This window comes from Nematolebias whitei, chromosome 3 (genome assembly GCF_014905685.2).
Source record: "Nematolebias whitei isolate Nwh7 chromosome 3, NemWhi1, whole genome shotgun sequence".
NCBI lineage: Eukaryota > Metazoa > Chordata > Actinopteri > Cyprinodontiformes > Rivulidae > Nematolebias > Nematolebias whitei.
In genome coordinates this window covers 50,953,151-50,963,278 of record NC_056500.1, presented here as the reverse complement: position 1 = coordinate 50,963,278, position 10,128 = coordinate 50,953,151, and the positions used below count along the sequence as shown (strand labels likewise).

Sequence of the window (10,128 nt, the reverse complement as noted above, 5' to 3'; positions counted from 1 at the left end):
GAGTCTGGTGCTGGGTGGTCTATTCGGGTCTTCAAAGCGTGCATAGAACTTGTTGAGGGCATCAGGCAGAGATGGGTCTTTGGGGCATTGTTCACTCCTTCCTTTATAATCTGTTATGCACTTAATGCCCCTCCACATGCTCCGAGGGTCTTGTGAGATGAATTGACCCTCGATCCTCTTTGCATATGTGGCCTTGGCCCTCTTAATACCAGCAACCAGCTCTTTTCTTGTCCTACTCAGCTCCTCTGAGTTTCCAGACCTGAAGGCAGTGTTCCTGGCTTCCAGCAGGGTACGCACCTCTGCATTCAGCCAAGGCGCTGTTTTAAATGAAAAAGATTAGTAGTGCTAACCTTTTGTCAGGACTTTTTTTCTACATTGTCTACAGTAAGCATTTTTCTGCTGCTCATCTGACAGTTTGAATCCAAACTATCTCCAAATAGCATTCATTGTTTTTCTTTTTGCTCAGCACCTCCTAAATTTATTGTTGGTGGTTATCAAAATTGCAGTTGTTCATTGGGTAAGGTTAATATTCTTATTTTTCAACCTGCAGTTCAGTGTCACTGTTGCTAAGCACAATGTTCAAGGTTCAAAGTTCTTTATTGTCATTTGCATCACATGTGGTACATGAGGTGGAACAAAATTGTGTACTCAAGGTTCCAGTTACACCAAGAAATAGCAAAAATATAATTTTAAATTATGAAAAAGATTCGTAGTGCCGACCTTTTGTTGGGACTTGTTTTCTGCATTGTCTACAGAAAACATTTTTCTGCTGCTCATCTGAATATTTAAATCTGAGCTGAGCTGTCAACTGATCACCACCTGGTAGTGAGTTGGATCAGATGGCAGGGGAACATGCTGGACAGACCCGGTAGACCCAAACTTGTAGTGAGAGTTTGCTGGGAACACCTGGTAGAAGAAACTGTCAGAGAGCTCTTCAACTCACACCTCCAGGAGAGCTTTAACCACATCCCAGGTGAGGTGGGGGACATTGAGTTTGTGTGGGCCATGTTCCGCGCATCGCTTGTTGAGGTAGCTGCCTTGAGCTGTGGCCGTAAGGTTTTCGGTGCTTCTTGTGGTGGCCATCCATGAACTCGGTGGTGGACACCCCGGGTTAGGGAGGCTGTCAATCTGAAGAAGGAGTCCTGTCGGGCCTTGTTGGCCAGTGGGACTCTGGAGGAAGCTGAGGAGTACCGAAGGGCCAAGCGGCCTGCAGCCTTGGCTGTTGCTGAGGCAAAAGCTCGGATGTGGGAAGAATTCGGTGAGACCTTGGATAGAGACTTCCAGTTGGCTTCAAGGAGATTCTGACAAACCATCAGGCGACTGTAGAGGGGAAAGCAGCACTTTACTAACAGTGTTCAGTGAAGGTAGGGTACTTTTGACCTCAACCAGTGATGTCGTCAGGAGGTGGAAGGAATACTTTTCAGACCTTCTCAATCCTACCAGTACGTCTTCCATGTAGGAAGTTGAGTTGGGGGACTTTGGGGTTGATCCGTCCATAACTGTGGCTGAGGTCACCGAGGTAGTTAATAAGCTCAGAGGTGGCAGGGCTCCAGAAGTGGATAAGATTCACCCTGATTTCCTTAAGGCTCTTGATGTTGTGGGTAGGGCTGGGCCATATCATATCGTTCACGATAATACTGGCAAAAATATTGTAGTGAACTAAGCCTGAGGTCAAATCCTGACCTTAAGGACCTTATGGGACAGAAACTGTCATTTCATTGATTTGAATCCAGAAATACAGGTTGACCCATCCTGAGACTTTCTTTCTTGAATTGATCAAGTGAAAGAACACTCTCTTTTCTATTATCATTACTATTTTACAAATGTTTGATAATCAAAGTGTTTTAGTTCAAACCATTTTTAGATGATTGCAGTGAACTAATCATTTTTAATTAACTGTGAAACAGTAATATTGATTTTTAATCCTCATGCAAAGTGGAAATCATGTTGAGGTCTGTTACAGAGTAATTATGCATTTTCTGATTTTCTGTCTTTGAATGAGCAAGTGTAAGTTGGTCCAAGGTTGGAGTCAAATGCAAAACAAGTTGTTGGAACGAACTGTCATGTTTTTAAAATCCTCTCAGACGTAAATATAGAGGCTGGCACCTGTTTTCCCCCAACTCGTCTAAATATTCCTCTCGTCTGTCTGAAAAACATTTTCAATCTGTTCCATAACATTCTTGCTGTTTTTCTGACTCCTAGTGACCTCTTACGTCACAAAAACACACCCCTGTCTGGTCGAAACGACCAATCAGGAAACTCCCAAATGAACCGGAAATAGAGCCCTTTAAATGTCGGTACTTCCTAGTTCAAACCAGTCGCTTCAGGCTCCGGCTTCAGTCGTTGCAGCTCCAGTGCTGGGAAACAGGAAAATCCCGACATGATCCAGAGCTCTTCCGAGTATTGTGGGATTATGACATCTTCCACCTCTGAGTGGAACTCTGACGGACTCCACTCATGTGAAGTCCACTCGTGAGGTGAACCGTGTCGGACGGAATACCGTCGCTACTTCGGACGATTCACAGCTGTTCCTACGGAGACGCTGAAAGGGTGTGTTAAATGGAACTCCGTACCCGTGGAGACGACATCTCCAGGTAAAAGAGTTGATTTATACCACCTAAGTGTACTGGGGAAGAAGCTGGGAACTCACCGGAGAGTGCCGTTCTGATGCCGACACAAACATTTCCCTCGTCCATCTTTATCTCTCTCAACTTAAACTTCATTTCCCATCTTTAAAATTCTTCTATCTGCTAGAAATCATTCCAGATATTTTTAGAAATGTCTGTTGTACAGCTGGAAGCAAGGTTTTCAACCATCGCCGTATGGTTAATCAAAATTGTACAGCTTGCTAAATTAGTCATGTTGTTGTTGAAATCATTTTGCCAAATTAATGTAAATGTGTGATGTGTTTAAATCGTTTTTAAATAAATGACCCACTGTCGTTGGTGAGTCAAAGATAATTAACGTTTCCGTCCACATTTTATTAAATTCAATGCACATTATACAGTCCAGAAAAATGAAAGAACCCGTTTAATTTATGAATATATATCATGCATATGTTCATCTACAATATCTTGCTCTGACAAAAAAATGATATCATGATTTGCTAATTTCATGATTTAATACGTCAGGGCGCCCCGCCCCTTAACAGAACCGAGCATGCCGAATGACCAAACCGAACTGCGCACCTCCCCTCCACTTGTTGGTACTGGTGTGATGCTAATTAGCTGCGCGCAATACTAGCCTGCTAAAAAGCTAAAAACAAACGACGCACAGCTCAGCTGTCTCTCCATCCAGCTCTAAACTGCAGATACAGACAACTCAAATGTTTCTCCCTCCCCCCGCTCTAAGCTGACACTCGTCTTTTTTTTTTCTCCCCACTCAGCTCTGAGCTGCCAGTGCGGGCTGTGTTTCCCCCACTCTAAACTGCCGGTACAAACACGCACAGGTCTGTCTCTTAAGCCCACAGTGTACTCCCGCGTACGTCCGTTCATGCGTACGTACGCGTGTACTGTACACAGAGGGTTCAGACTTCGTACTCCAGCGTACACCCTGAGCTGCTGCAGAGCAGCTTCACAGACAAGGGGCGTTTACCTTACCCCCTCTTACAATGCTGTTATTGCTAGTATCACTTAGCCCTCTGTGAATAGTAAACAGCCATCAGTGTGCTAATGATCCATCGTTAGGCTGATGGTCCTTTTTGATCATGTGAGCAGCTGGTTTTGGTTGTCAGCAGCAAAACTGGTTGATCCACTCTAAGAAGGTGCCATTTATAAGACTGAACAAAATACAGCACGCCAGACTGAGGAAGTCTTTCGGATGAAAGACGAAACGTTTCTACATTTTTTTTTGTTGTTTTGCTTTGTTTTGTTTTTTTGAATGTCCAGAGGACCAGATTTAACTTTTTTAGATTTTTCTACCTGGATTATTGAGCATGCATCAGGATATCACAATATTAAATTTGAGCCATGTCGCCCACCCCTAGTTGTGGGGATGTCTTGGCTGACACTACTTTGCAACGTCGCATGGACATCGGGAGCAGTGCCACTGGATTCGCAGACTTGGGTGGTGGTTCCCTTCTTCAAAAAGGGGGGCCAGAGGGTGTGCTCCAATTATAGGGGCATCACTCTCCTTAGCCTCACTGGTAAGGTCTATTCAGGGGTACTGGAGAAGCGAGTCTCATCTTGGCCAAACCTCAGATCCAGGAGGAACCATGCGGGTTCCGTCCTGGCCGTGGAACACTGGATCAGCTCTTTACCCTCACTAGGGTCCTTGAGGGGTCATGGGAGTTTGCCCATCCAGTCTACATGTGTTTTGTAGACTTGGAGAAGGCCTTCAACCGTGTTCCTTGGGATACACTGTGTGGGGTGCTCCATGAGTATGGGATTGGAGGTCCGTTGTTATGGGCTGTTCAGTCCCTGTACAGGCGGAGCGAGAGTTTGGTTTGCATTGCCGGCAGTAAGTCGGACCCCTTCAGGGTGGGAGTTGGACTCTGTCAGGGCTGCCCATTGTCACCGATTCTGTTCATAACTTTTATGGACAGAATTTCTCGGTGCAGCCAGCTGGCAAAGGGTTTCCGGTTCGATGGCCTCAGGATTCCATCTCTGCTCTTTGCAGATGATGTGGTCCTGTTGTCGTCATCGTGCCGTGATCTTCAGCTCTCACTGGAGCGGTTTGCAGCCGAGTGTGAATTGGCTGGGATGAGAATCAGCACCTCCTGATCTGAGGCCATGGTTCTCAACCGGAAAAGGGTGGATTGCTTTCTTGAGGTCGAGGGTGAGGTTCTGCCTCAAGTGGAGGAGTTCAAGTATCTCAGGGTTTTGTTCATGAGTGAGGGAAGAATGGAGTGTGACATTGACAGATGGATTGGTATAGCATCTGCAGTATTGCGGACTCTGTACCGATCCGTTGTGATGAAGAGAGAGTTGAGCTGTAAGGCAAAGATCTATGTTTACCGGTCGATTTACATTCCTACCCTCACCTATGGTCATGAGCTCTGGGTAGTGACCGAAAGAATGAGATCGCGGATACAGGCGGTTGAAATGTGTTTTCCATGCAGAGTAGCTGGACTCTCCCTTAGAGATAGAGTGAGAAGTTCAGTTATCCGGGATAGACTCGGGAGTAGAACCACTGCTCCTTCACATCGAGAAGAGCCAGTTGAGGAGGTTCGGGCATCTGGCAAGGATGCCCCTGGGCGCCTCCCAAGAGAGGTGCTTCAGGCATGTCCAATTGGGAGGACACCCCAGGGAAGACCCAGGACACGCTGGAGAGACTATGTCTCTCGATTGGCCTGGGAACGCCTTGGAATCCTCCCAGAAGAGCTGGAAGAGGTGGCTGTGGAAAGAGATGTCTGGGCCTCCCTGCTCAAGCTGCTGCCCCCGCGACTTGACTTCGGAATAAGCGGAAGATAATGGATGGATGGATGGATGGATGGATAGATGGATATTTCATTTTTCTTTAATTTTTTTATGTCTTATTCAAGGTAATGTGGTGAGTGGTGGGGTGACACCCTTGCGCCCTCTATTGGCCAGCAACCACTGCAAAGAGCACCAGCTAGAATTGCATAGATTCATATGATTTTTACATAAAGGATAAGGTTACAGACACCTCCTTCCTCTGGTTATGAAAAAAGAAAAAGTTGCACTCACACACAAGTCATACACACAAGCATAATGATTCTTCTCTTCAGACTCCATGTCTTCCGGTCCAATTTATCTTTAACAGGTCTCCTCTCATTGGCTGAAACTGACCACTTCCACATTTTACAGCTTCAGTCCTGTGACCAGCAGGAGCAGGTTTACTTGAGACTGACCTCTTATGCTGCCTGATCTCATAAGCAGTATCTATCAGGGGGTCAGTTCCCGACTGGTAAATGTGATCAGATGAAGACTCGCCATTTTGTATCTCTCCATCTCATGTTTGTGTCACAGAAATGTGGTCTCCTATAAAAGTGGGAGCGTTATTCAAGTTTCCACTTCTGAGCCTGCCAGGCTTCTTAACAGTGATGACTGTTTTTATTTCAAACTACCCGAATGAAAAGTCACTATTACTCTGTGTTTCTAAGGTGTATGCATGGGGGGACAATGACCATGGGCAGCAGGGCAATGGCACCACCACAGTGAACAGGAAACCTACCTTGGTTCAGGGTCTGGAGGGACAGAAGATCACTCGGGTGGCATGTGGCTCCTCACACAGCGTGGCCTGGACTACTGTGGATGTGACCACACCTTCAGTTCATGAGCCAGTCCTTTTCCAGACAGCCAGAGACTCCCTTGGAGCTTCATACTTAGGTAATTCTTTCACCGTTTTGTGCTTTTGTGTGTGTTTGTAAACTAAAGTACCAAGTACAGCAATCATCTATTAAATCTTTGGCAAAATAACATTGTGGGAACATAGCATATTGTACATATTAACACTTGAATTTTAAAGTTGTTTGGAAAAATGTAAATTTAATCATAACTTTAAAAGATAGATGACAAGAAAAAGCCCCAAAATCAGCTGGGAATTTTTAAATTGGAGTTTGGAAAAGCCTTGAATTTATAAATAAAAAAAAGTTGCATAACTATGTAGGCCAGTGCTTCTCATTTATTTTCTGTTACACCCTCCCAGGAAGACATAAACATTTTGCGCCCCCCAACTCTCCGCCGCGACTGTAAATAGTATAATTTGTCAATAAAATTGTTATAAGTACACCTCTGCATAAAATTGTGTCCTTATTACCATTAAATTTAAAAAAAATAATAATATAGATCAACGTACAACAAAGAATAACTTTATTAACATTGTTTTTTAGTCTGTAACAGAAACAACTTAAAGTGCATCAATTTGCTTGAAAACAAAAAAAAACTTAAATTTTTTAAACTGTAAATATTTTTGACCATTTGATACTGAAAAATAAAATATAATCAATAAATAATAATAAATTCAAATTGATCAGCAACATTTTAACTCAGGAGTGTTATATAAAACACTTTGACCTAAAAAACAAAAATGAATTAAAGCTGCAAGCAGCATTGAAGGCCCTCGCAGCAAAGTGCCACTCCGGCCTTACGGCGACAGTGGGAGCACTCGTTCACCAGGGTGCGCATTTGCCGAAACTTCAACATCATCTGCGACTGCGGGAACTCCAGCAACGCCTCCCAGTCGCCACGGTGAACGCTCTCATGCCATTGCTGCATGCGTCCACCAGGGTGTGCCTATGCCGAATCTTTGCATTCACCTTCCACCCATATCAGTATGAGTCCTGCTGAAAGCCTTACAAGTTTGGCTAAAATCCAACCTTCCAGACAGGAGTTAGTCACTTCCTGTTTTGTCGAGACTGTAAAGGACTTCCTTTAGGCTTTTCAACATGTCATATGCATATTTCAACAGTTATCGAATACGGTTTCTATCTTATATCTTACACAATGCCAAGCTGGAAGTGACACCCAATAACCATCAGTTTCTTCTCTGAGTGGGCCAGGCTTAAGTTAAGTCATGAATCAACAATACCAATGTATCTACAAGTGCTCACTGATGAAGCACAAAAAAATCTGGTCTAGATCAGATGATGCATCACTGAAATATAATTGTTGAAATGGGCAGCACGGTGGCGCAACTGGTAGAGCTGCTGCCTCTCAGCGAGCAGGTCCTTGGTTCAAACCCCGGTCCAGGGGCCTTTCTGGGTGGAGTTTGCATGTTCTCTCCGTGCAGGCGTGGGTTTTCTCCGGGTGCTCCGGTTTCCTCCCACAGACCAAAAACATGCATGTTAGGCTGATTGGTAACTCTAAATTTTCCCTAGGTGTGAGTGAGAAAGTGAATGGTTGTTTGTCTTGTTTGTCTCTATGTGTCCCTGTGATGGACTTGCGACCCGTCCAGGGTGTACCCCGCCCCTCGCACAGTGATTGCTGGACATGGGCACCGGCGACCCCCGTGACCCAAAATGGAATAAACGGGTAAAGAAAATGGATGGATGGATAACTGTTGAAATAATATAGAGGGTGCACTGGAGTGAAATGTTAAACATCAATACCGATGTGTTAAGAATAGTTAACTGATCATGCACAATAAATCTGGTACAGATTGGATGATGTATAACTGAGATATAACTGTTGGAATAATCTAGGGGGCGCAATATAGTCAAATGTTAAAGAACAATACCAATGTGTCTAGAAGTGCTCACTGATCATGCACAGTAAATCTGTTACATATTGGATGATATTTCACTGAGATATATTTGTTGGAATAATCCAGGGGGCGCACTAGAGTCAAATGTTAAACCATAATATCAATGCCAAGATGGCCGCGCTCAGAGCAGTTGCAGCTTCACAGGCTCCCGGTACCATCCCAGTTTTTAGAAGTTTTGATATTGACTCTGTGCCTGACTCCACGCGATTTATGCGTGTGAACTATAGTCGAACCGAACTGATGAGAATAGGAGCGGATTTGCCACGAAATATAGCAGAAATCAGCAACAAACTCAAAACTACGCTCGGCCGAATGCAGATCTTAACCTGGAAGCTGCAGCAGAGGCGTTCCAGCGGGCAGAAGAGGAAGCGCTGCTCCCGGCTTAAGAGGAGAGGATGCCGGGCGGGGGTTATGGTGAGGCTACGAGCTAACGCTAAAGCCGATAAACTCCCCATGCCGTCTCTCTTTCTGTCGAATGTCTGCTCGTTGGACAACAAGGTGGATTTACTTCGTCTGAGAGCGGACGACTCAGAAGAGATGAAGAAGTGTGCGGTGCTTTGCCTCACGGAAACGTGGATTACAAGCGAAACGCCGGACACAGTCTTCCAGCTGGATGACAGACTTTTTTTTCGAGCGGACCGCTGCAGCGAGCTAACGGGGAAATCACGGGGAGGCGGAGTATGCATTTACGTGAGTAAAAGTTGGTCCACGAACTGTACTGTTGTAAATAGCTCATGCTTGAAGGCTTTGGAGCAAATAACAGTGAAATGTTGGCCACATTATCTACCCCGAGAGTTCACGGTGACTTTCATCACTGTCGTCTACATTCCTCCGGACGCTAATGCTAATGAATCACTGCAGGAGCTTCATGATATCATCAGCTCGCTGCAGAACAAACACCCCGAGGCTCTTTACGTAGTAGCCGGAGACTTTAACCACGTGAATCTAAAGGACTGTCTCCCAAGCTTTAATCAGCATGTGAAAATTCCGACACGTGGAGACCACACGCTGGACCGTGTTTACACGAACGTAAAAGATGCATACAAAGCCGAACCCCGCCCCCACCTAGGACTGTCAGACCACATCTCAATCTTCCTGGCTCCTGCTTACATGCCCCCGCTGAGACGCTCCAGACCGGTACAAAAGAAAGTTAAATGCTGGATCCAGGCCAGTGGCCCCATACTGAGAGATTGTTTTGATCGAACAGACTGGCAGGTTTTCAGAGAAGCTGCTGAAAATAAAGGTTCGCTTGATCTTGACCAATACACATCCTCAGTTCTGGGTTACATTAGTACATGTACTGACACCGTCTCCACTATCAGAAATGTTAAAAGCTACCCAAACAGAAAACCTTGGCTGAATGCAGAGGTGCGTACTCTGCTGGAAGCCAGGAACACTGCCTTCAGGTCTGGAAACTGAGGAGCTGAGTAGGACAAGAAAAGAGCTGGTTGCTGGTATTAAGAGGTCCAAGGGCACATATGCACAGAGGATCGAGGGTCAATTCATCTCACAAGACCCTCAGAGCATGTGGAGGGGCATTAAGTGCATAACAGATTATAAAGGAAGGAGTGAACAATGCCCCAAAGACCCATCTCTGCCTAATGCCCTAAACAAGTTCTATGCACGCTTTGAAGACCCGAACAGACCAGCCAGCACCAGACTCACCTCACCACCGGATGAAGAGCATCTCAGCGTGACCTCAGCAGAAGTAAGGAGTACCTTCAGGAGGATTAATCCGCACAAGGCAACTGGCCCAGACAACATCCCCGGAAAAGTGTTGAAGGAATGTGCTGATCAGCTCTGTGAGGTGCTGGCAGACATCTTTAACACCTCACTTACCCTGGAGACAGTTCCCACCTGCCTGAAGACTGCCACCATCATCCCAGTCCCAAAAAGCTCTACAGTGACTGGTCTGAATGACTATCGGCCAGTGGCCCTCACCCCGATAGTCGCTAAATGCTT

The 10,128-nt window shown here is 45.5% G+C and overlaps 1 protein-coding gene across 1 annotated transcript in view; it reads left to right on the top strand.

Annotated features, from left to right (window-relative positions):
- Nucleotides 1-10,128, top strand: part of herc2 (HECT and RLD domain containing E3 ubiquitin protein ligase 2) — a gene marked incomplete in the record, with an annotated part of 472,599 nt that overhangs the window by 321,716 nt on the left and 140,755 nt on the right. Inside the window, 1 exon segment of the mRNA XM_037698316.1 lies at nucleotides 6,065-6,290. Coding sequence (XP_037554244.1) covers nucleotides 6,065-6,290 — 226 coding nt within the window.